This window comes from Miniopterus natalensis, chromosome 3, assembly GCF_054644295.1.
Source record: "Miniopterus natalensis isolate mMinNat1 chromosome 3, mMinNat1.hap1, whole genome shotgun sequence".
Lineage (NCBI taxonomy): Eukaryota > Metazoa > Chordata > Mammalia > Chiroptera > Miniopteridae > Miniopterus > Miniopterus natalensis.
In genome coordinates this window covers 35724773-35751809 of record NC_142083.1, presented here as the reverse complement: position 1 = coordinate 35751809, position 27037 = coordinate 35724773, and the positions used below count along the sequence as shown (strand labels likewise).

Sequence of the window (27037 nt, the reverse complement as noted above, 5' to 3'; positions counted from 1 at the left end):
AAAGAAGGGACGATAGCCCTAGCCAGTTTTGCTCAGTGGTTAGAGCATTGGCCTGAGGACTGAAGGGTCCCGGGTTCAATTCCAGCTAAGGGCACATACCTCGGTTGCAGGCTCAATCCCCCGGGAGGCAACCAAGTGATGTGTCTCTCTCACATTGATGTTTCTTTCTCTCTCTCCCTTCCACTCTCTCTGAAAAGCAATGGAAAAAATATCCTTGGGTGAGAATTAAAAAAAAATAAAAAATAGAAAGGACCATATTATTGAATTCCAAAACTTTAAAAAATAATAATCCCACAAGAAATTATTGGCAACTCCTTATTAACTAGAATATTTGATTAACAAGGCCACTAAGTTTCTCATCCATAGAGATACTATCATTAATGTTACTGTACATAGATTATTTCATCTGGGTTTTTAGAGCACTCTGTCAAGTTTGCTGTAAAAAATAATATTTCGTGTAGGTTTTAGTGACTTAAAACATTTTTTTGCAAACATGATCAAATTAGGAATAGGACAGATTGAAATTGTTACCTTAAAGGTATCAGATCCCAACAATCCTATGATGTATTACCATAAAAATCACTTTTCCCTCCGGATAATCGTGGCCTCCCGATACTGATCACCTTCATGCAAGCTGCACGCTGTCAGTACTAATGTGATGTGAGCACTGCTCCCCCAGGGCATTCATATCTGCATGTTCTGACTTGTTAAACTGCACTGCACTAATTGAGTGTTCACACGACGAGATATGCATTGCTGATCACGCTTATTAAAATGCAGGCCATTCTCAATAAGCCATAACAAATGCTGTACCTGGTACTTTTAACACAGTCAACCTATAGGTGACCCCCAGGACTCATGACATGTAATCTTCAGGCTCTTCCTAAAGCTCTGTGACTAAGCGGCTAATCGGAGGCTCCGCGCAGCACCAAACACCAATGTGGAAATTCTAATCATGGGGAAATGCAGCCATTTCCCGTTTGGCAGTGTGTGGATAAAACATTCATGAACTTGACTTCTGAAATGCTTTCCATGCAGGTGTTTGGCACTGTGCAGACACCACTAAGTTTCGTCTGGTTTGGAAGGAAAAGGCGAAGGGCCAGTAAGAACTTCCAAACGAGGAAATCAGCCCGAGTGTCATCAAGTTGTGCGTGTTCCCCTAAAATTTATAACCCTATCAGATGGGAGAGGCAGATGTTCTGAACTAAACTCTCTCACAGGTATTGTAAAACCTGGGTGATAAACCATTTTAAGCAGAGAAGAGGGAGGACAAGTTCCCTTCTCCGTATTAGTGATGAGGTAATTTCATAAAAATTCATGGAATCATCGAATACAGGGTGGGGAAAAAGTAGGTTTACAGCTGTAGGTACAAAAAACACAGAGTTTATTCTTGTATTGTTATTTATTAATTATTGTGTTATTTTCCATACGAACAACTGTAAACCTACTTTTGCCCCGCCTGTCTAAAACCTGGCAGAGACTCAGCGATCAGTTAGTCTATCCTTTCCCAAACCGAGCTCTGGAGAAATCCAGCTCCCCAGGAGAAAGTGTCGGTGGAAGTGACTAGTCAAATAGGTTAAGGAAATTTATGGTTATACACAATTAAACAAGTTTATTTATATGCAGTTACCTACGTTATGACTCCTCCGAGAATAAGGCCTAGCGTGCCATAGTTCCCGGACTCATTTCACAATGGAATTCTTTCCCACTGACTATCGATTAATGTTTTACAGGACTAATGGCTAGCAGAACAAAGTTTCAGGTACCCTGATCTAGTCTAAGCCCTTTATTTTGCAGAAGAGAAAAGGCCTCACAGCAACTTTTCCGGGGGCTACCTGGGCAACGAGAATCTCAGGTGGGCCAGGGCTGCCGCATTAGGTCAGGCTCCAGGGCTCTGCAGAGGGGAGGGGCCTGGGAAGCAGCTCACAGCCCCAGTCCCCTCCCTGCTTCCCTGGCTACGGAAACAGCTGAATCAGAGCTCTGCAAAGAGTCCAACCTGGCCTCGGGGCAGGGAACCAATTACTTCAGATTTATTTCCATAAAGCCTTTCACTTTCACAATCTCTCCCAAGTGTCTTCCAACTCTGCCAACAGTGTCCCAGCACTCAAAGATGAAGACAATCTTGAAGTCAAAGCCTATATGTTCATTTCAGCAGTTTTGCTCTCACATGCTTTCAGAGGGCATGAAGCCTTAAAATAGCAAGTCAGCCTTTTCATAATTAAATTAAAGGGCTTAACTCAAAATGTAGCTCCAAACTAGGGAATAATTAATTCAATTTGGATCCAAAATTCCCTGGTCACAAAGAAAATCCAGTGCATTAGATCTTAATTTGTGTAGATAATATGATTTTAGTGAATATCTTTTATGCATGTGCATTTTTAAAAATAGCCTGAGCAAACAGAATTTACAGAAATATCCTCCTACAAAATTCTCATATGACACTATTATATACTAACTTGTTCTGTTAGTTATCTTCCATGCTCACTTGTAAACAACGCCCAGGCCAGGATTACGTACTTATACGTCTTCTAATGGCCTGCAGAGCTAGGAACTAGACCTGGGTCTTGCTACAGGAACTACTACATAAATGTTTAATGACAGATTGGGGCTGATAATAGGGCACCTTTCAAAAAGGAAATACCATACACTGTGAAACGACTATCTCCTACCAAATGGATAGAAGACCAGTTATCCCTTCCTGCTTCCCCCCCCACACACACACACCTGTTTTGCAGATCTTTCAGACATCAAAGCCTCTAGGTGAGAGCTTAGAAGGCAAAGAACAGCCGCTGAAAATGACTCAGGAGCCCCACAGGCACCGAGAGTGCCTTTGGACTGGGTGGCAGAATTTATTCAATCTTTGGTTTTAGTGCTATCAAGTGAACTTCCCCAAACATGACATTGCCATTGACTGACATTTCCATTAACATCAAAAGCAACCTGCTTATGAATCAGTGTCCTTGGGGCAGGTGCGCCAGGACTGCTTGTGTTCCCTCAGGGCACCAGCTGCTCCTTCCCCAAATTCCTGTGTGATGCAAACAAGGAAATCTGTAAACTTGGTCCAAAATACTCAACTGGGGCTCCTTCACTCACAGGCTCCAGTAAAACCTGTTTGATTAAGAAAGGACTAGCAAAGGGCAGGTTTTAGCGGACTTTCCAAGCTAAGGCAGTCCTCAGGATGTTCATTTTTATCTAACCCCTCAGACAATTAAACCCACAAGGCACTTTTTAGGGGCAAACTCAGTTTGAGTCTCTAAAATGAGGTGTGACCCAGCTGTCCTTGGGGCACATCCAATAAAAGACCATCTTCCCTAGGCTTTTTTTGTTTGTTTTTAATTAGAAACTTTATTTTTAAATCATGTGTGGACTCTCTTGCTGCATTTTCTGTAGGCAGTTATCTCACCAGCCCTGAACAGAGGCAACTCTTGAACACAGTTTATTAAAATAACATTATTTTGTCTTGTGTTTATGTTCACTTCTTCAGTCCCTGTGGCCATTTTCACTTCCCCAGGCACTTCTTTCCTTCTCACATTTCTCTAGGACGAAAGAAACCTGACATCCCCAGGCAATAGAAATTACCCTTAGGCCGAAGCAAAGAAAACAAAGGCGTAAGCCCTGGAGTATGATGTTTGGGGATACTTGACGGTTGCCTTGGTAGCGTTTCATTAGTCCTGGGTTCCGGCTGGGGGTGGGGGTGCTGGTACCTGGGTAACCTTTGTCACTGCCATGAAATCTGTGGTTGAACAGTCAAAATGCAATGCTGGTTATGACCTCTGTTCTCAGACCCTTTTCTTTAAATCTCAATCTCTCTCACACACACACACCAGTTTGTAAATTAAGAAAACACTCTTTGTTAGTGTTTTTTAAAGCTGTGGATGACATTTTTCCAACTAAATGATGAACACTAGGGACATCTGATTCTTTTATCTACCCCTTTACAATTACTTGCTTATTAATGGGCACTCAAAAACAGTACCTGACATTTTAAAAAAGAAACGTTAGCTTATGCTTTATCCCTCCTCTCCCACCGTTATTTCCAGCTTGCTTTCACACGTGCTGAACAAAATGCCCCAGAGAGAGAAATGCAAAAGCGGGCAGTAAAGAGAAAGGGGGCTGCGGTTGCTTGGTGGTTTGCTGATACTGAGTGCTTAAAAAAAAAAAAAAAGAACAAAAAAACAAAAACTGTACTAGCAAAAACCATGGGCGCTCTGGTTTCTGCAATGAAGACAAAAGCTGTCCTTGGTGGGCAGCGTCGGCGCTGCTCTGGAACGCTTAGCTGGATTTAACGGCAGGTTACTGACATCCCCCCAAATGGCTACTGGGCCCAGGCGGCCAGTTTTCTGCCACCTTCCTGCCTATGCGTGTCTATGCTGAGTGGCTCCACAGTGCCCATTAGGAACCGCTTGAGAGCCATGACAGTCGGTAGAGTAAAACATCCTTTTTACTCCAAAAAAAACTGAGATGAATAGGTGTTTCTAGGGTGGCCTGAATGAACCATCAACCCCAGGGAATGAAGGCACCTGAGCGGCCACGCAACACCACGTTTCTCCTTTTTGTTGGCCACACCCGCATCAGAAAACAGTACGTTAGCGTGTGAGTATCTGTGGATATAAAGAATCCCGCGTTTCACTGTTGTACGAAATGTAAACCTCGCAGGAACCAGGCCTTCCGCTGCACACACTATGCAATTCCGGTTCTTCTCTTTGCAAACTTTGGCCCCTCCATCCTTTCAAAGGCATCGGGCGGGGGTGCCCGGGCAGTAGCCAGCTGGAGTGAATGGGAGCACTGGGGCGGGAGCGGCTGCTGAAGGCTCCACCGACTGCAACCCACGGGCTGGGAAGGCTGAGGGCAGAGGGCAAGTGGAAGAAAGGCCAGTGATTTGCATTAAAACGGGAGCCTCCCTCCTAGGAGGGCGGCATTGACCTCAATGGATGTTAAACAGAGGTCTGGTTACTTCAACACAAATAAAGCTATTTGTCATTTTCTCCTAATATTGGGATTCCTTCCATAACCTTAGATGATGATGCTATGAGAAAAGGTGAGCCGAGCGGTGTTGGCATGTGGGCAAGTGCCTGTCCCTGTGTGTGCACCCGAGAGAGAAAACACAAGGATAAAGTTCCCTCTGAAAATCGCAGGTTCCTTGAGGGTTAAGTCAGCTTCGTGGGTGCAGCTGAACATGTATTTGTGTGCTTTCTTGTTTAAAGGTTGGGAGCAGGCTGAAACACATTCATTACCCCCGTCACAGAGCAGGTGATGCATTCTAGGCACATACAATCGGGCTATAATTCTGCACAACGGCAGACTAAACATACAAGTCTAGACAGAAAGGAGACACTGAAAATATTCCTAGACCTTCATTACAGGCGTTTTAGCAACTTCTTATCATTCTACTGGCAAGTTTTATAAAACCTTGCCTTGTTAATGTCAAAGGGAGTAGAGGATTCCAATGACTTAAATTCAAGGTTCCTGATTCTAATTCTCTATCGAAAACCAGTCTCCAAGCCAGCTATTTTTAGCAATCATTCAGCACAAACCTGACCATGTTTATCTTCTAGAGAAAAGGCCTGGGTTTTTAAACAGAACCGCCCATGTACACATTACAAAAGCAATCACATTGCAGGAAGCTTTGCGTGAATGTGATCTAGGAGTTATAAATCCAGTCACAAAATGTACACATGCCAAGGTCTCGCTATTTATTCAGTTGCCTAAGAAAATAAACCACCAGAAACCTCGGTCTCTTGAAACTAGCAACGTCTATAGTCACTTGCTGGTTGGGGAAAGTGAAGAAAGAATCGTGTAACAAAATGGAGTGGAAGAAGTTGCCCCTTGAAGGGGAACAGAGTATGTGACCCCAAAATATACCGCTTTGGCATGTGGATTTTCTTGAGCTGAGGGCAAGACCCCACAGACTCAAGAAAAACTTTTACTTCTCCCTTAATTACCTAGAAGAATTTAATTAGGGGGCCTGGCTCATAGAGCTACTAACAAAGAACTTTCACATGAATGACCTACCTGTATGGCAGGGCAAACATCTAATTACCAAACATCTGCTCTTCTTATTGTCTTGGAAATTACTCTCCTCCCCTTTGAAGCTCCAGGCCTTTATTGCATTGCTTAGCTCAGGTTGGCATAAAACCTTCAACTGCCCAACCTGCCCTTCCTGGGGTCTCATTGTCTTTGTGAGGTTAGGTTTGTTTTTCTCCTGTTAATCTGTTTTATGTCAACTTAATAGACCAGCTAACAGAACCTAGAAAGGTATATAAAACTATTCTCCTCCCCTACTCATGAATAGATTATCACAGCGAGCAAGTGGATGCACCCTCACGCACATCAGCATCCTCCCCTGGGTACCAACAGGGCCATTTTGCAAATGTTCTCCAACCCTGCCTTCCGGTTCGGCCGTGCCAGCACCTTAACGCATCGCCTCCTTTCTGCCCTCACACCCAAAGGACCTTCCAAAACTCAGTCATGGAATGTCACTGCCCCCTACGCATAACCAGCAGCTGGGTTCCTTCTTATAATGCCGAAGGCAGTTGTTTCTCTGAGAAACATCTTTAATAGAAATTTTAATATCATTACAAAAAGGAAGTCAGCCAATATCTAAAGCCAGTATTTCCCATAGATAATAACAAACACCAAATATTCAAGTCAAATAGATTTTTCAATAAGGGAGACAATTTTAAACACTAGCATACATTTATTGTTTTACTGTGTGATGTGATGAACACTGTTTTCAGATCTTTACATGCATTAATCCATCTGATCCTCATGAAAATTCTGAGGTAGAAGTGACTATCCCTGTTTTCTAAACTGAGGCATAAAATAAAATGGTTAAGAGACTTGTCCGATCCTATACAAATAACTGTCAGAGCTACGATCCAGAATCTGCACTCTTATCATTATGCTACGTTGCTGGTGAGGATTTGGGTTCCCAAAATTTTTAAATTATTTTAATAGGCAGAAGTGACACAATGATGGAAAAAAAGAAAATTAAAATGAATTTTTCTCCTGGTGCCCCTTGTCCTGGAAATGGCTTGTATTTGTTCGCTGTTTTGAAATGATGTCTGTCTAACACCAATAATCACGGAGCACTTCCTATAACCCCTAGGAGACACCCTCCTCTATTGTTACATGGGGATAACAATAGAAGTTAAATCAGGGAAAGAAACAAGATGAGCGTGGTAAGCCTTGCTCTACTCTTGTGGTAAGACTTACAAAAATGATTTTCATCCAACATGATTAAGATACAAAAAACATACTATAATATGCAAATAAAAATTTTAGGATAGTATTTGAATTTATAAATATAAGGAAGCATAAGACTGTTGCTCTGTTTTGAAAAAACTCAACTGTTCAACATTCATTTGGGTGAAAGCCTGAGGCGTGTTCCTGAGAGAATACCTAACGTTTTTTCTCAGAATGACTAGTCTCACTTGAGCCCAGCTTGGAGGTGGCCAGGAATGGTTTTGCATCAGGGCAAACCAGCAGAGGCCTACTTTGGGCACACAGCAGGTGTTTGATGAAGGATCTTTAGGAAAGGCAATGCTAGAACAGGTCTCAGAGAGTAAGATGGCCCCAGGACTGACCATCCCAAGAACCAAAGTACACCAGAGCTGGTGGGGGCTTGGTGACCCCAGGGCTCACACTTGGGAGAACGGGGGTGGAGGGGAGGGCCTATAACTTCACCATTCATACTACACAACCCCACCTTATGCAGACAAAGCATCATAGTCCAGGTTCCTACTTAAAGGATATCTATTCAACATGACTAAACCGTTCAGGAATGTCTTGAATGAAACCTGCAATCCTGAAGAAATAGGAAAAGTGAACCTCAAAACCATGTTTAAAAACTAGTACAAGGGCACTGATCTGGTTGTGCTGCCCACACATGCTGTTAGGTGCATTTGAGGCAATCGCCAGTCTTTTATAAGCCATCTCTAGACACAGCGCCTAGCACAGCACTGATACAACTAGGTAGGTAACCAGCCCTTATTGTAGGTGACAGCAGGAAAAGCAGAGAGAATGGTACATTAGGCTAAAGTGGTGATTGGCAAGGAACTTGACCTTCCTAGTCCGCTAGAGTAACGCTAGGTCTTTGGTCCAAAAACAGTTAATTCTTCAGCAATTCTCACAGCCTTGCATTTTGCAATACACAGCTGTCATTCTATAAAGTCAATCCAAGTATGAATGAACACAATGGGAATCACAGGCTTTGTTTACCAACCCCCCAAAAACAAAACAAAAAAAGTAGTCTTATAAACAAACAGTCATAGTAAAAAGCCAGAACAACCTACAAAGAAAAGACAAAAGCTTGAATTTACATTCTGAAACATACTTGTTGGAAAAGGGCACTTCCCGTATTTTCCTTATTGTGAGATGATTTTTAAAGTTATGGAGATGTGCAAGACACAAAAATACAACACAGTAACAACGAGAGAAACAACCGCATACTGTACCTTTACTCCAGCAAATCATGTGCCGTCTGATAGTCCCAGGATCATCCTCTTTTTTCTCAATACCAAGAGCTGATTTTGCACGTGGCTTTGCAGCACATTTAACTTTTAGTGAGCCAGTTCTTGCTATGTTTTTCTTAGTGCACTTACTTGATTCCATGCTTGAGGGCCACAGTTCATTTGCTAACTAGAATATATGGGATTTTATTCTAATATCAAGCTTCAAGAGAAGAACTGGACTGTCTTGTGGGCATATTGCAGCAGCCAAGTGTGATTCATGAAGGTACTGACATCCTATAAGTGGTCTTAAATCCCAGTATGGACAAGGCTGATTGAACATGATGTGGTCAGTCAAAAGAGGCTGAATCCCATCCTGAGTTTATATCAATGCCGATAAAATCAGCAATCACACAACAAAATCATTTAGACAGAAAAGAGTATGCTCTATTCTATTTTAAATAAAATTTAAGTGATATTCAAGAAATAAAATGCAATATAGTACCTATGATGGATCAATGGTACCTATGATGAATCAATGGCAGAGCTTTGGAAAAAATGTCCCAGCTTTGGAGTCTTTACAGGCCGGCAACCCTACTCATTATCCTAAATGTGACCAATTGGGAGAAATACAGGTCACTGTTCTCAAGAGGAAGACAAGGTGAGTGAATCTGCCTGCATTCCCAGGCCTAGAGGTCGGGGTGAGGCAGGATAGTCAGAAGCTAGGAAAATTCTTTGGCAAGAGGAATGAGGAAACTGAGACATACAGCTAAAGAGACCACTGAGCAATTTACAGGCAGCTAATAAATCGCAAGATCTTATCTTCTCTAACCAAGGACACTTAGGATCAAACAGTTTACACATTGGAGGCCATGCTGGGGCAAACTGGTCTCAGTCCCATTCCCTTTCCAGTGACATTCTTTGAAGGTAAAACTGACCAGAGAATGACCCTAATCCTTCTGTATGCTTATTTTGATGCCACAGTATATCAAAGGACACACCTGGAAAGCTGATGAATATTCTATTGAGATCCTCCCCTAAAATTCCCACCTTTAGAAAACAGAGAAAAACCCTTAAGGCAAAGGACCCAATGGGAGCTCTCCCTTGGGCATGCACACACCTTTCCCTCTTCTTTCCTCAAGGGTGGATCTTTGCTTTATTTCTAAGCTCTAAAAGTTCCCAGGAGACTTCCAACCAGGGGAGCAGCAGGCATCGGCAGCTCATCCTAAGCTAACCTCCTGGACCTGACTACAAGGGCCCTCCTTTTGCCTCTGTAACTTGTTTCCTGAGTCCATGCAGCCCAGCTGGCACACTTCTTCTGCCTCTGTGACTTTCTCAAGGGCCAAGGCAGCCTCACCGAGGTTCACTCCTGTCGCTATGATCTTGCCTCTTCTATCTTAAGCTCTTCCTTTGTTTCACTGTCCCCAGCTTTAATAAACTGTACTCTCAAAATCACCTGGATTTGTGTTGTGAAATCTTTCCCACATTAAGCCAAGAACCCACACATTCCAGACTATGCCAGGGCAGACCCGCTTCGGTCCTGGTCCCTTTCTGGTGACAAGGGTACATCCCCAGTGAGATGGCTGGTTAGTGAGAGCATCTTCACATGACAAATTTTTGTGTCCTTACCTTTAATTTTTCTGTAGTATTTTTTCATCTCTGAAAAAAAAGGCTATATTAACACAGTTGGAACTTTTACCCACACTAAGGAAAGTGGGTTACACTGCAAGGATGAAATGATGATGTATATTTCATTTTGAAATGCAGACGTTTCCTTTTTCTTGGAAAGGTGTCAGGTGAAAGATCTTTCATTCACAATTGTTAGTTGTGTTAAATTTTCTTATGTGGGATTCTGAAGGCATCTAATTTATATTCAAACTTCACTCGAGTAAAATTAACATTTAAATAATTTGCAATCCCTTAAGGTCAGAGTACAGTGAGATAGAAAGAAAAAAAAAAAAAAATTACCCCAGAACTTTAAAAACCTCTAAGAACCCACAAAATATATAACCAACACAGTGACATTAGGTTGACTTTCTTAAAATATGGCTTCTGGCTAACCTTGTAGATAATAATACAAAGAATCTTTCAGCAATAAGAGAAAGTCTTTTTTGATGTCCCAGGCATTGTCTTCCAGTCAATGGCCTAATTCCCCATCCTTTCAAATTCTGAGTTAACTAACACCAAACCCAAGCCTCACCTGGGACCTCAGGAGAGAATCTTGCAGAGTGTCGAGATACAAAAAGTTTCAGTTCTTGGTCTAGGTTGCATTCAATCAGGTTGGTGTCCCATGATCGGATTCCTAAGGAGGGAAAGGAAGACAGTTGACAGACTTCCAGTGAGTCATTTCAGAATGGTCTGGAAAGTACCACTGTGACATTTCTCAGGCTTTGGGGGAGGATATGGAAACTCCTTTTCTGAAGAGCTTGATGATGAGCAGTGATGCCCACAAGATGGGAGGGCCGGGGAGGTCTCCCCACCAGGCCACAAGGGAGGGATAATAGCAACGTAGCCTGAACTTCTGCCCCTTGTAAAGGGTAAACGCAGCTTTCCTGGGAGAGTAAAAGAAAACAGTTATTAGGAAAATGACAGGCTCTACTCCAGGGGCGGAACAGAAAGGGCAGAAAGATGGTGAGTTCTGAAGTAGTTAGGAGGCCACCAGACAGCCTGGCTTTCCCAGGGTCCACTTAAAATTAGTGGCAAGAAAACGTAGGATGTGGGTGGGAAAGCCAGCAACATGGGGGCACGTAGTTTCTTTTCTTTACCCATCCTATTTTTGACCTTGGTTTCTCAACCCCTGGATATCAATCCAAAGTTTGAGTGATCTTTGATAAAAAGGCTGGATCTAAATCTTCAAGACTAGGCCTGTCTATCTCCCAGGCATTTATTTTACCTGACTAGCTTGGCAAGCAGTTCTTTCATTCACAATTGTTAGTTGTGTTAAATTTTCTTATCCAGAGGCAAAGAAACGTGGCCACTTTTTATATTTTATAAACTTTCTACAGAGTGGGGGGCCATGAACTGTCCATTCCCACAGAAGTCCACGCTTCCATTCACTAGGCTGGAAGCTGGGGTGAGAGGACACCAGGGCTAGGTCTGCTGATGCCCCACCTCCCTAGTCTCCTCCTCCCTCCCACCCACCCAAAGATGGCTAGAGAGGTGCCCAGAGGACATAAGAGAAGGGAGATCTGGGGAGCAAGCCAGGGACAACTGGGGAACCACAAAACTCTGGAGTGTGTGTGTGTGTTTTATGTATTTTTTTATTTTCCCAAATAACTAGACAGCTCATGGTAGAGCCAGTATATAGTATCCATAATTGTACCTTTGCATGGAGCATACTTAACTGCCAGGAACAAATCTCTGGAACAACAACCATTTATTGCATACCTACTAAGGGTGGGGGCTTGAAACTAGGTATAACACAGCTGATGAACTGTCATTTTTAGGCACACAGACTTGGGAGTACATATGATAGTGTGTTAAAAACACCTCTAAATCCTAAATGCATATATGCATTTATTCTCATTTATCTCTTGTTCATTCTTCCTATCTTGCAAAGAATCAAGGTAGATTAGATGATAGATAGATGATGGATGGATGGATGGATGGATGGATGGATGGATGGATGGATGGATAGATAGATAGATAGATAGATAGATAGATAGATAGATATAGATAGACAGATAGATAGATAGATAGATGATAGATAGAAAAAAAGAAAACACACACATTACAAAATATTCTGGAAACTCAGTTGACTACACATCAAAAATATCTTCACATTATATACCAAACACCTTTTCAACTATGACAAATATTTTCCAATAGATATATGCCCACCATATGGAGGTAGAAATTTCTCTATAGTAATCCATAGGAAGAATGCAGGTATGAAAGAGTTAACATTCCTAAAGAGAGGCTAAATTATAAGGGAGAATTTTATGGGTCTCCCTGGAAACATTAACAGTCTCAGTTTGCATTTGTGCTAATGGAGTATTTAAATTTTAGCAAGAAAGGCATGTTGAGATTTTGTGGATCTTTTTAGTGCAGAAATGATAAATGCATTCTTTTTGTTTCACAGAAGGCTTGACAGGTTGAGAGGTCTGAATTCATTAGAATATTTTACTTCAACCTATACATACACTATATACTCATCTAGCGGAAAAAATCTCGGAGCTCCTGTCTGAGCTGCTTAATTAGTAAATGTTGATTGGATTCTCTGTGCTCCGGGTCTGAGCTCCACTTCATCTTCTGGCTTGTCAAGTTGGGTCAATAAGTTAATAATGAGACATATGTATTTAAATTAAATTCATACAGTTTTTCTGCCTTTGTTCTGAGTAGTGTCCAAAGTGCTACAGCATTTGAATGACTTCATCTAGGGTTAGACGTAGACTTGCTCTTACACTGTTGTTTGCCATTTTCCCTTGGCCTCAATTAACTTGTCATGACACGTGCAATTAAATGCTTGCGTTCTATTTCATAAACTCCTGGTTGTATGATTTGTAATTTAGCGATGGAAAAAGTATGAAATAATAGAAAAACCCTTTAGGAATTTTTAAATTACACCAGTAAATAGCTGATAAAAAATATTTCCCGTTTTTATGCACCCAATGAAACTAAAAAATTAAGGTTCTCTTTTCAAGGGAGCAATTTCGAGCCAAATTGTTTCTTAACAATGCATAATCACTACTCCCACTTATAAAATAGCAGTTATAATGGATTCACTGGTTATTTTAGTTGGAAAGGAAATTTTTGGAACCAGGCCACTTTCTCTAACAATTTTAGAAATAAAATACTTTGTAATTATTTTGTACCTTCTACTGGATAATATTAGTAAAGAGAAATAGTATTTCTCAATGAAGGTTCATACTGCATTTTGTAGGTTATGTATCTCCCCTTTGTGTCCAAGAGAAAGCCATTAGTGGGCCCTCTAAAGCTCATAGGGCAAAAAATATATATATCTTCTTTGGCCCTTTCCACGTTCTCCCCTCTCTGAATTCATGGCAGGGAGGGGGTAGTAGGGTGCTGGCTTCCAGAAGCAGGTCATCCTGGTCTCTGATGGGCTGTAGAGAAGCCAGGATAAATTCCTGCTTTTTCTGAGGAACACCCCCCCAGCCCCCCCCCAGGAAACAACAGGTGGCGCTCGTCCCTGAGGCTGTGCTTCTCCAGCACTCTATGAACACTGTGCCCCTTGGCTTACCCGGATGGGGGCACCAGCTGCAGGAGATAAGCCTCCACTCTTTAAAGCAAGGCCCAGAGGGAATCACTCCCACCTGAGAAATTGGCCTAAGGCCAGGCATCCTGAGAACTATCCCACCTCATATGCAAGGAGTGCCATTCCTCTGTCACAGAGATCACGGGGTAACAAAGGATTCTCCATCTCAGTTCTCTGATCCCAAGGGGTAGTAGTGCACAAAGAGCAGGCTAAAGTGCACAAGAAGTTATAGATGGAAAAAGGAGAAAGGGTTGTATGTATGAGTATGTGTGGGGGGGGCCACCACAGGAGAAGTCGAGGTGAAAATGAGGAGCCAGATTCCCTAACTTTACACAGGTTAGATCTGGCCAAGTTTGACCAATCATGCAAGCATTTTGCAGAATTATTTCACAAAACCAACAATTTTTAAAAAGCACCTTCCATTTAAAGGCTAAAATCTCTAATTCTAGAGGAGACAGTAAATTGGAGAAAGCAGCCCATCAGGACCATGCATTCCACGTTGAAATGGCCCGTGGGCTCTATGTGACAGTTATTTGGGCCTTTGACAAGCTTATATTCCTCTATGAGCTTCGGTTGCTCCCTCTGAGAAACTGGCTTTTCAATATTTTTTCCAAGTCTAAATGATTAATCTATAACCCTAAGATTCTGTTTGTAAAATTATGCCAAAAAGTGATCAAGTCAGATTAGTATCATAAACTAAAGAAAGAATTAAAACAAAGGAAATGCTAAATTCAAGGTTTTATTTCTCAGAGAAAAGTTTTCTTATTTTTTCCCTTGACTTAACCTTTGGTTTACTTTCTTCCTCTTTTTAAGCCAACAACTTGATGTTCCTAATATATATTTTATGTATAATGCTGGCAATATCTTACATACAGAGCTCATCATTTCAAAACATTGATGATAAACAAGTTAGGTCTTGGATAGCATCTCACATTAGAAACAAACAAAGGAAGTGATTTATAATAATTTATTCGCTGGTCTAAAAGAACTTATTTAAAAAATAAGCTTTTAGAAAAGATTAACAATGAATCATCAATTTAATGACCTTAAATTTGGAGATGGGCTTACATTTCCCTGTGGATCATAGAACCCTTAGATAATACCAATTAAACAGTGCAAGCAGAAATCCACCTGCCTTTTGACTTTGAAAAGTATAAAGACAAATATAATAAAGTTAACACTCTCTAACATTTCTTTTAACCACCACCATGTGTTGATTTTTACCCCTGTTGAAACAAAATGAAAATTAAACCCCAAACTTTCCTGGGTTCTTAATTCTCATAGCCATCTTAGACTGAAAATATTCAATAAAGTGATATCAAGTTACAATGTATTCAGCTAAATTTACATCTAAAAATCCAGGGCAGCTGATGTCACACACATCTATCTTTTTATGAACAAATCTTGCTGATTCCCAGTGTTACCCAGAGAAAGGTTACACTCTTTAATAGCAATTGAAAGCATTAAACTGACACCTAATATTCTTTAAAACAATAAAATGAAGCAATGAGAACTCCTTTCACAAGGCTCTAGAACTGAGTTTGCAAGGCATGGATACATATAGTTTACATCCTAAAATAAACTGGGGGTGGGGGGCTCTGCTAAAAATGGGATGGCTCTTAGGTCCACACTGGGGACTATTTGGGAATGGGACAAAAGAGGTTCCAAGAAGCAGTAGTTGGTGGTAATGACAATGGTTTGGCATAAAGTCCTGCATAACTAAATAAATCTAGACCAGTCTGAGGAAAGACTATTGTTTCAACCTTGAGAAGAATGACCAAACCCTACATTTTGCTTCTTAAATGCAGTTGAGAAAATGAGTGACCATCTCTCTTCCTTGGTTTCAAGAAGCATTTACTAAGCACTCACATTGGGATACTTCAGGCCTGCTGATTAACTGCATTACCACCATCTTCCTACAGATTGGTTTTCTAGGCTTCCTCAATAATCAGATGGCAAAAATCCAAGTCACCAGGGTTCCCAAACCCAGAGCATCAGTTAAGGTAGGAGGGCCAACAGGAAACAAGAGTAAGAGACGCTGAACTGCCCTCCCAGCCTGCAGCACACAGTCAGAGCCGAGGCCCCGGAGCATCTCCGTCTTGCTTCACACAGCAGGGCCCACAGGCACCGGCAGCCACACTCGGCGGTGGTACCAGAGTGACCTCTTGAGGAGGCCCCGCTGGGACCCGAAGGCTGAGGCAGCCGCGGGTCAGGCACGGGAAACAGAGCTGGTCTGCCCCGTTGCTAAGTCATCCCACACTGAAAAGCTCTGGACCACTTAGCACGGGAAGGCCCTGCAGCTTGGGCTGCATCCCAGACCCCAGGGCTCAGGAGAGCAATCTCCAGAGGACAGCGGCATCTGTTACCGTGTGCAAGGAAATGGCTCTGCTCACTCACTTGGTGGATTCTTAATGGGATCAATACAGCCATTTCAGAGTTTCATGCAAAACCCTGACCAAATTAGGGAATGAAGACTCAAAGGCACGGTGATTGGAAAAGGAACATGAGGGGTCTTCCGGGGTTCCAGTAACGTTGGGTTCTTGATCTGGGAAACACAGGTGTTTCCTGTGAAATTTTTGTGAAAATTCACTGAGTTCCTCGCCTTTTGCTCTGTATATACATACCACTTCATTAAAATTTTTTTAAAAATTAAAAAAGAAAATGTCAGGAAGACGAATCTGAACTTTATCACTAAGTGCTAATCGTGTAAAAAAGCAGACAGAGAGCACCTCGCAGGAGTCCCTGAATGTGTCTATTTTATCTTCAAACAGAAGCCGCTTGGATGAGCCCCCTGAGGAAGGGTACTGACAGGGTGTCCGCGGAGTAACAAAGCAGGAAGATCATTACCCCGGGAAGGTGATTTCCCAGCCACCTCCCGGCTGGGCACAGCCCACAAGCCGATGGCTATACAAAGGCCAGCTCTGAAAATTGCCCTGTTTGATCCCCTCTGATATTAGCCTGCCCTGCCCGGACATAAGGACAGGGCCAGAAAACCAGTGCTGCTGCAAGGGTACCACCTCTGTCCCTTAGCGGTAGTGTGACCTTGAGCGGGTCCCCTTATCTTTCCTGACTCTCTGGGCCCCCATCTCTAAAATGGGGCTGAGGGACCCTCTCCTGCACCACATCGGGTGGTTATGAAAATTTTATAGACAGAAAAGCACCTCCTAATGTATCATGATTCGCTGGCAATGGTGCTGGCACATACACACAAAAAACAAAACATTTTTTTAAAAGCCAAAGTCACTGATTCATGAAAGGCCACACCCAAAGGCAGTACCTGTGAAATTTTCCAAGGAGAAAACGTGCGAATACGCTAAATTAGAACAGATCAGATTAAAAGACTGTAGTTTGAAAATAAGGGTTATTGAGATGCTCTAATAAGGCATATCACTATTGAAATCTTTTATTCGTGATTTCCCCCCCCCCGAATAAAATAAAATAGTCTTCATTCTGCCTTTTTTTTTTTTTTTTTTTTTAGCCGAAAGGGAAAATCTGTGCTTTAAAGTTAAACAAAAGAACCAGGTCTGCAACTCCAGTCCCCACCCTGCAGCCTTTTGTTCTGGGGACAAGCGGCCGTTTCCAAACGCAGAAGCAAATGACTGACAAGCGTTTATTTTCTCAGCTAAAATAAGGTTTTTCGGGGGGGGGGGGGTGCGTGAACGCCCTTTGTCCGCCTCGGGCTGCCGTAGAGACCGCACTGCGGACTGCACCACGCCCACCCCGCGGTGTCTCCCGGCAGCAACGCTCCAGCACCACCCCGGGAAAAGCGCGCGGGCTGGGGCTGCGGGGGGACCCGGCGACCCCTGTCAGGGGCGGGGGGCGGTCTGGGACGCCGGGGGCAAAGGGAAAAGCGGAGACCTGGGCTAGCGACCGGGGACTGGGAGCGCAACAAAGCTGGGCTGAGGGAGAGGTGGGGGCAGGTAGCACCCCCGAGCCCGAGGCCCCGATGGGGGCGCCGCAGTGCGGAGGCAGGTGGAAGCACTGCAGCAGCCCTGGTGGGGCTGAGGGGCGGGTCGGTCCGCGTGCCCGAGGCTGCGCCCCTGGGACCCTCACGGCCCCGCCTGGGGTCCCCGGCGAACCGCTATTCGGCCTCTGCAGAGCGCGCTCCCGGTGCGCGCACGGGGGAGGCGCTGGCCCTGCCCGCCGACAACCCCCGCCCCACCCAAGCCATCACTCCCGAGGTGGAGACTTTTAAAAGAAGAAGCCCCACCCCGCAACTTGGGGTCCCATTGTCCTTTCTCAAAGCTGTAACCAAGGTCCCAGGGGCGGTAGCGAGGCGGCCGCCGTCCGGGAACGAAGTGCAAGCGGCTCCCTTTCTGCGTCCCGGGGGAGGCGGCGGGGGGGGGGGTACGGGCGTGGCTCCAGGACTAGCCTAGTCATTCCGAGGAAAGAAAAGATCGGAGGGATTTAAACCAGAATAAGCATTTCTCAGGGCCGGGGTGGCTGTGGTGAAGATTCCCACGCGGGCCCTGCCACATGGTGCTTCAGCTTCGGGCCTGGCAGGGAGGGGGGTGTCCATTATTTTGTGGGGGTGAGAGAGGAGCTGAAAGGAGTGGCTGCATAAGCCCCCCCTTTTTTGCTTCCTGCGGCTGCGGCTTTATTGTGGCCTCTGCTCCTGACACCTGCATTTCATTTAGTGGGAGAGGCGGTGGCTAGCTCAGATTTGCAGACCCAGCCTTGGTGACAGATACCTCAAGGTTAGGAGAGACTCTCCCCCTGGGTCTCAAGTCAAATTCGCATTATTCTCTGAAATGAGCTCGGGAAACAGTCCGGACCGTGTGCGGGAGGTGACGGGGGTAGGTGGGTGCGGGGCGCGCCCGAGGGCGGCTGTCGCGCCTTGGGTGGGGTCGCATTTGCGCGTCTCCCCGAGCGCATCCCGTGGGGGCGCAGGGCCTCTTACCGAGCTCGATGTTGCCTATGGCGCGTCGCAGGTGTTCCTCGGTCACTATCTCGCCGACGACCACCAGCAGGTAGAACTTGCTGTCGAGGAAGCGATGCGACAGGCTGGGCGAAGTGGACGCCGCCGGGTTGGCGATGCTGCCGGACAGCTCCGGCTCCGCGGCTTCCACCACCACGGTCGCCATCCCGCCGGCCCGCCGCGCCTCGGAGAGGTGTCGCGCTCCGGCCGCTCCTCCCGTCTGCCGCAGGAGAAAGGACTCTCTGGGAAGGTGCCGGCGCCGCCCCGCCCCCTGCGCCCTGCCTCCCGCGCCGCGCGCCGCCTCGCCTCCGCCCTCTCCGCGCGCGGTGCAGAGGAGCCGCGAGTGAGGGCGGGCGGGGCGGCGCCGCTTTTATACGGAGCCGCGGCGAGGCGCGGGGGAGGAAGAGGAGGAGGGAAGGACCACCCGGCACGTCCCCGCGCGGCGGCTGCCTCCTCTCTTCCAGCCGTTGGCCCCGGGCTGATGTCATCTGCAGCAAATCATCTCACTCGCGGCCCGGAAGCTGGAGGGACGAGGTGTGCGGACAATGGTCAGGGCAGGGCCGGCTGTCAGAGGCTTGGGGAGCCCTAAGGGCCCCGGCTGCCGTGGTGAAAACACCCCAGCCTGCATCCCCCACGCGCCCACGGACTGCGCCAAGCCCCGCGCGCCCGTGGTGCCGGAGAACGGGATGGGTTTCCATTTGCAGAATGGGAACATTGGCCTCGTCCGAGGGGCACAAGTCGGGCCTCTGCCTGGTGCCCGGGGATGACACCAGGTTCTCAGGAGCCGCCTACGGTATCGTGGACGGCGTGGTGGTCAGGGCGCCCCGCCCGGGGAGGCACGACCTGTCTTTTCTCTGGCCTTGTGAAGTTAGGAAGGCGCACGGTCCTTATCGGAATTCAGCTTCCCTTAAAGAACAGACCAGAAAATGCAAGAACTAAACGTACTGTTCAGGCTTTGGACCCTACTCTGCAAGGTCCCGTGATGAAAAAACGCTAGCTTGGTGCACTCATAGGGAATGAGAGGAACACGTCCATCGGCCCACATACAGATTCCTTTGCCTGAATAATGTCCTGAGCAGATAGCATGAGGCGTAACAAAGAGTAAAGGGAAGACACTGTCTCTATCCGGCAGGATTACAGTAACTATAATGTATTTTTCAGGTCCTTAGGGACCACGCAAGCAAAATTATTTCATGTGACAACGATGTCTTTTAAAATATATGAAGCATTGGGAGTTTTTATTGCCTTTGTCTATGCTTAGAAGAACTCATAAAAATGTTTAAAGGGAGCCCATCTACAACCGTTTCTCACAAACATACTGAATATAGCTTCGGTCCAGGGAGGGGACGGTGGTGGTAAGGAAGGAACGCAATGTGCAAACATGAACCATCATAAATAACACGCGGGGGGGTTAGAGGCTTAGGAAAGAAGGGTGGGTGGAAATTAGAGCAGTCAATATCGTTTTAATACTAGAATGCATATTAGTAAAAAAAAAAAAATCACCTGGATATGCTAAGATTCCAAAATTGTTTGTTGTCTTAAGTATTAACAATCATGACTTATTGGTGATAAACTTTTTGCTCTTAGCCCTTTGCTGAAACCCTGGCATAGGAGATACGGGCAGCCAAAGGCTGTGTCCCCAGGCTGCGCACAGGCCAGCCTGATCAGCGGGGAATAAAGATAACCGCCTGGCCCACCTCACTTGGGGCCTGTGACAGGCTCACTGGTTAGGTGCATTCACCGGTGAAGAGTGACAAAGAGTTTCCGAGTGAGATGGTAACAGATTCTGTCTTGGTCCAGAGAAGGCATTCGGTTGCTGTTAGAGAGGCGAAGCCAGCGCCAGAGCCGGTAACTGGGGGAGGAGTCATGGTGGAGAGCACTGTTTTCCAAAAGTCAGCCATTGGAGCCCAATGTCACCTAGTGATTATCTCCCATTTCTCTGAACCACCATCACTTTTATTCATGTAATAGTGTCCTTTCGCTCTATTTCTTTTACTTAATTTTATTTTTAAATGAAATTCTTTGTTGCTGTATAAATAGAAACACTAATATCACTTGTAAATATAAAGTATCCCTAAGAATAAGCATAATGAAAATAATGTGATTAAATTCCTGCTATATACTGCTGTTATTTGCTCAAGACTCTGAGGTGTATTCTCTAGATTAGAAACAGATTAACAACTGAGAAGTGTTCATGACATACTAGCACCTAACTGAGTTGTTCTCCAAAGGTGATTAATGATTTTTGTATTATTAAATATATAACTTGCCCCAGCCAGTGTGGATCAGTGGTTAGAGCATCAGCCCAAGCACCAAAGGGTATCAGGTTCAATTCCCCATCAAGGTTATGTACTGGGGTTGTAGGTTCCATCTCCAGCCCTGGTCAGGGAGGCAACCAATCGATGTGTCTCTCTCACATTGATGTTCCTCCCACTCTCTTTCTCTCTCTCTCTCTCTCTCTCTCTCCCCCCCTCCCCCCCCAACCCCTCTCTAAAACTTAATGGAAAAAATATCCTTGGGTAAGTATTAACAACAACAAAAAAGTTAAAAATATATATGTATACACACACACACACACATATATATATATACACTTGAAGTCATTATTTATGTTGATAATTTAATTTTCCTGTCTTTGTCCAGTGGTATGATAGGATGTTCCTGGCTCACATTGTACATATATAGCTAGCCTCAGAACCTGGAATTAGCCATTTCTCTAACCCTGGTTTCTTAAGTGGAAAATGGTGTTTAGAGACCATAATCTGGATACTAGAAGTCACTTGATGCTACTACCATGGTCATTTCTAGATATTTTCAGTGGACAGGAATAGAAGATAAATTTTTCTCAAGATGAAATACATTATGAGTTCAATACTGCCAATTCAGGGTGAGGACTACAGGGATTTTACTTAACCTTCAATCTTACATCAGTATTTCCTTTGTCTTATGCCAAGAATTCCAATTCTCAAAGACACCAAGGGTGACAGAATTAGAAGAGCAAATAATTTCTCATTTTCTTTATCCAACTATATATACAGATTATACTCACAGTAGTCTCAGGTAAAAATAGAACACTTTTGCCAACCATATAATTACTAAAAGTAGCTTATACTTTTGTTCTTAGAATGTATCACACTAGAGAACCAAAGATACCAAAATGATTATTTTTTTGTTTTATCCCACAATTCATACCAAAAACTCTCAGAATAACAACACAAATGCTGCTGATCTCAATAGGGTCACTGAAAGCAGTCTAGGAATTTTCTTTTTGCAATTTTCTTTTGTTATTTGAGGTATCCCAAGGAATGCAGTTTTAAGGTCACTTGAATTAATTCTTTTTTATATGATTATGCCACTAACTCAGTGTATAATGAGGTTTATTTGTTTTGTTTCATTTTTATTTTTTATGAATTGATATTTTTGTACTTAATTTTGCTTCATAACTATGTAAAGTATATGGCTTCCAAGTCAAACCTACAAAACAATTGTAGTTAGGCACCTTCAGTCTCTGTCCCTATCTCTTCTACCCTGTTCCTATAAATAACTCATTTTTCCTTGCCTTACTTACCTTCCATTTTTAAAATGTTTATCTTTTAGATAAACAGCAACATATGTACACAGTGTTTCCACTTTGTTTTTTTGACTTAACAAATATCCTTCATAATTACATGAAGTTGATATTAATATTCTCCACCCCTTTTTATAGCTGCATATTAACCCATTGTCTTTATTTACTATAATTTACTTAATCAGTCTATTATTGATTGGCATTAGTGAGTTATTTCCAGTTCAGTTTCTATTATAGATTAGAAGTAGTTATAACTATTGTTTTCTCGTTGCAGCAGCAATGGTCACCTGACAGGAATCAGCGTGTCCACATCCCATCCATGCTTCACACCACGTGGAGGGTAATCTTTTCTGACCTGGTTATGTCACCCCACCCCTAATTGACCCCTTCAGAGGCTTCCCATTGTTTTTAGGATAAAGATTAAACTCTTAGTGTAACCTGCAAGGTCCCTCAAAGTCTGGCCCCTTTTTATCTCCTCAGCTTTATCTAGCCCTCCATTCATTTTTGCTTTTCAGCTACAGCCACACTGAACTTATATCAGGCCATGCTTCCTTCCAATGCAAGACCTTTTCCCATACTCTTTCCCCTGCCAAGAGTACTTACTGGTTAATTTCACCTGTTAGTGTCTGCTTGTCCTGCAGATAGCATCTCAGCCCTCCTTCCTTAGGGAAGCCCTCTCTCTCTGTCCTTCCTCACGAGGCCAGTTAAGCTTTTTATATGCAATTTTAGCCCCATACCCCACTAATTATTTGTAGCACCTGGCATCATTACAATTTTATATTTTTATATGTAATTATTAAAATTTGTCTGCCTTCACTGCTGGACTCTCTGCTCGAGAGAGGCCAGAACTGTGTCTGTCCACCCACACTCACGCATCCCCTCCAGCTCACTGGCAGACTCGGTATGTGCTCAATAGAAGCTACCAGTGACTACATGAATGGTTTCTATAAGCCATGTTACTATGCCAAGTACTTTATGTATATTGCTTCAGTGAATTCCCAAAAACTTCCTAAGAAGTGGATTTTGTTGTCATTTTGATGGCTTTAAGGTCTATTTAACATTTTTTTGATCTTGGTAATTTGCATTTTCTGTCTTTTTTGTTGTTGTTGCTTCTCAGTCTTGCTAGGGTTTTATCAATTTTAATAATCTTTACCAAAAACTATATCTGGCATTACTGAAAGTTTTCTATTGTACATATGTGTATGTATTTTTTCACTGGTCCCCTTCTAATCTACACTATTTCCTCTGATTTCTTTGGGTTTTATTTTATTTCCTATTTTAGCTCCTCGAGAGGTCAGGTCATTGATTTTTAGTTTCCCTTCCTTTCTAATATATGCATTTTAGGGCTATACATTTCCCTCTAAGTACTGTCTTAGCTGCACCCTGCACTTTTTGACATGTCCTATTTTCATTATCATTCATTTCATTGTGATTTCTTCTTCTTTCCTAAGTTGTTTATATCACTACTTGACAGATGAAAACCAATGTGCAGAAAAGTTAGACAGTTTGTTCCAAATCACAGAAAACCTGTGAAAAGTCAGGTAAGTCAGACTTCAAAGTCCATGACGTGCCCTCTATTACACTCTCCCCCCATGCCACAGGCACTAACGCAGATCGAAGGAAACAAGCACAGCAAACGTGTTGGTTGGGAAGAGGGATCAAGAAAAAGATCTAAAAGTCAAAGTAAATTTCACATCTAATGAGCCTCTACTGCTGTGCTATTGTTTAAAATCAAAGTGATCCTAGCTCTGGCCGGAGTGGCTCAGTTGGTTGGAGCGTCGTCTTGTGCACCAAAGGGCCTCGGATTCCATCACCAGTTGGGGCATGTAGGCAACTGATGGGTGTTTCTCTCACACATGGATGTTTCTCCCTCCCCCTCTCCCTTCCTCTCTTTGAAATTGGTGAAAGCATATACTCAGGTGAGGATTTTAAAAAAATTAAATTAAAGTGGTTCTACAATATAATTTAGGGCAATATGTCATTTAAGGGTTAAAAATAGTCTCTCTTTTTTCTTTTTCTTTTTTTTAACTCAGCACTGATTAGTCCTTTCTTTCCAAATTTTAAGTTAGCTGTAGAAAAATTAACAGAGACTGAGGAAAGAAAAAAGGAAAAATTAGGGGAAAGGCTTACCAGGTATAGAGTAGAGGAGATTTTCAGAGTATAATCGATGCTCTGTGTCATGGTGGGTGCAGCTATTCTGTATGCCCATAAATAAGAGGGTCTCACTCTCAGTAGTGTCTATTTAGGTTAGTTACAGAGGAGTTTTCTGAGAATTCAGTGGGATCCTTCATAGCCAGAGGCAAATGTCTCATTCTTATTTCTGTTTAATCATTCTTGACTCAGAAAGTGCCTCTTCTTTTCTTTTGGTGGAACGGTGGGGAAATATCACACTAGGAGGCCAACAGACTGAGATCAGATTCCTTCTCCTAGTGTGAACTGGGTCCTTCCCATCCCACCTTTCAACAAGGAAACAAACAAAACTTTGTAAATGTGTAGAGCAGAAAATCAAAGTTTCTCCTTCCCCATCCCTAGTTCTCTCCCCTTTATAGAGGTAATTACTGTTATTAGGTGATATATATAGTGTGTATATATACACACCCATACCCTACAGTCATAAATACAACTTTCTCCCATACACAGAATATTTTACATACTGTACTTCAGTGACTTCAGTGGGATTTTCTCTTTATCCTTTATGCAAATATGTAGAAATCTACCTTATTTTTTAAACTACTGCACAGTATACCATAGAATGAATTTACCATAGTTCATGTACCTTTTTCCCATTGATGGCCCTTTAAGAGGTCTTATTTTTTCCTATTATAAATAATGCTGCAATGAGCATGCTTGTAAGTGCTAAGTGCTTCTATGTTCATGTATGTATCTCTGAGCACAGATGCCTAGAAGTTGAGTAGATAGATTGAAGGTAACACAAAATTTTAACATGTATTGACTCCTGCCAAATGATCCTACAAAGAAAATTTAACAATTTTTACTCCCACCAAATCATTGCCTGTTTCCCCACACCATAGTATAATTCTTTGCAAATTTTTCTCATCAAATGGGGAAAAAAATGTATTTAAAATTTGGAATTTCTATTTGCTTTTATTTATTTATTTAACTGGCTGCATTTTTCTTAAACTATGCCCTTTTTTAATTGATTTTTTTGTCTGTTGGTTTGTAGGAGCTTCCCTCTCTCTCTCTCTCTCTCTCTCTCTCTCTCTCTCTCTCCCTCCCCCTCTTTTTCTCTCTCTTAGAAAATGGGTGTACAAGTTTATGGTAAACATGTTTCCATCTCTTTGGGTTACATACCTAGGAGTGGAATTGATGGATTATATAGTAAATATGTTTCACATTTTTGAAAAAAATGCTGTAGGATCTATTTATATAGCCTTTATTATCAATGTATGGTGCTCTATCTGTTAAGTTTGTGTCCATTTATGATGTCTTTGACCATATAAAATGTTAAATAAGTATCTTATAAGGCTAAGCCAACCTTCTTCATTTATAAATTGTTGGAGGTTGTCTTGCTTAGGAAGGATCTCTTACCCAAAACCTTAAAATTACTCTAATAATTTTACAGTTTTGTTCAAGTGATAGAGTATTTAAATCAGAAGATCAATAAAGATTCATTCAAAGAGGAAAAAATATTTGAAATTTTCCTGGAAGAATTTTTTTTCAATAAGCAGAGATGGAGAAAGGGCGATCGACATGAAGAGAACAGCATAAGCAAAACAACCGAAAGAACTATATTGAGCTTATTCTTGAAAACAGCCAGTACCTTGCTGTTCCCTTCTTTAATGCACAAATGCAGCTCACTGAACACAGTGTTCTGCACTTTGCTTTTGTCATTTATCTTTGAAATATTTCCATAATTGTCATAAAGAGCATCCCCATTCCTTTTGACCTATGCACCAAATCTCATTGTATGCAAGTATCGTAATTTGTCAGTCTTCTATTTTTATCACTCCTCTATGGGTGATTACTTCCAATCTTTTGATAATATAAACAATGCTAACAGTAAATAAGGTTCTATATGTGTCATTTCCCATAGGTTAGAAACTAACCGTAGGGTAAATTTCTAGCAAAATCACTGAGTCAAAGGATATGCATGTTTGTAATTTTGGTAGATGTTGAAATTTTACCCGTGTAGGTGCTGTGCCAGTAGGGACTTGTACCTGTAATATATGACTAGGCTTCTGATTCCTAACAATATAAATGTTTTCAAATATTTTGATTTTTACAAATTTAATTTTAGTTACATTTCTCTTTTTATAAGTGAGGCTGTCCAATTTTATCTGCATTTCCTTTTCTGGGCACTTTTTATATTTTTTGCCCATTTTCCCATTGGATGGCTAGTGTTTTTCTTTCATTGATTTGAATGTATTCTTTATACATTAGGGAACTTAGCCTTCTCCTATAATATGACCTACAAATATTTTTTTTCTCAGTTTGGCATTTGTTTTTTACTTTATGGATTGTAGATTTTGCTTTGGGAGATGTTTTTCATGTAGTTAAATTTAGCTATTGTTGCATTTGTGGTTTGTGGATCCTGTGTTATATTTAGAAAGGTCTTTGTCATTCTGAGATTATGTAAGAAAAATTCTCCCAGTTTATCTAGCACTTTTAAGACTTCATGTTTAATATTCCAGATTTATCCAAATGAAGACTGTGAGATATGGATCCACTTATTTTTTCCAGTTCTACGGCGCTTTGCTGATAGAATATTTTGCAGAGTTTTTTAATGACTTGCTAACTTACCTTTCTCCCCAGTAGATGTTGAAATGTGTCAGAGCAGAAACTTAGGTTTCATGCTTTCATTCCCTCACCCACTGTGCCCTCAAATCCACCTCAACCCCAGCCCTAAGCTGCATCTAGTGTCAGGC

General features: G+C 42.8%; 1 protein-coding gene across 2 annotated transcripts in view; it reads right to left on the bottom strand.

Annotated features, from left to right (window-relative positions):
• Nucleotides 1-18769, bottom strand: part of MAP1B (microtubule associated protein 1B) — a 90736-nt gene extending 71967 nt beyond the window's left edge. For both annotated transcript variants that reach the window (XR_001603264.2, XM_016213896.2), the window contains exons 1-2: nt 18566-18769; nt 10651-10752 (exon numbers count right to left, since the gene is read on the bottom strand). Coding sequence is in view for 1 of the 2 variants with exons in the window: in XM_016213896.2 (XP_016069382.2) it covers nt 10651-10752; nt 18566-18749 (286 nt within the window). In the remaining variant the exon portion in view is untranslated. The remainder of the gene's footprint in view (nt 1-10650; nt 10753-18565) is intronic.
• Between the last annotated feature and the right edge of the window lie 8268 nt (nt 18770-27037).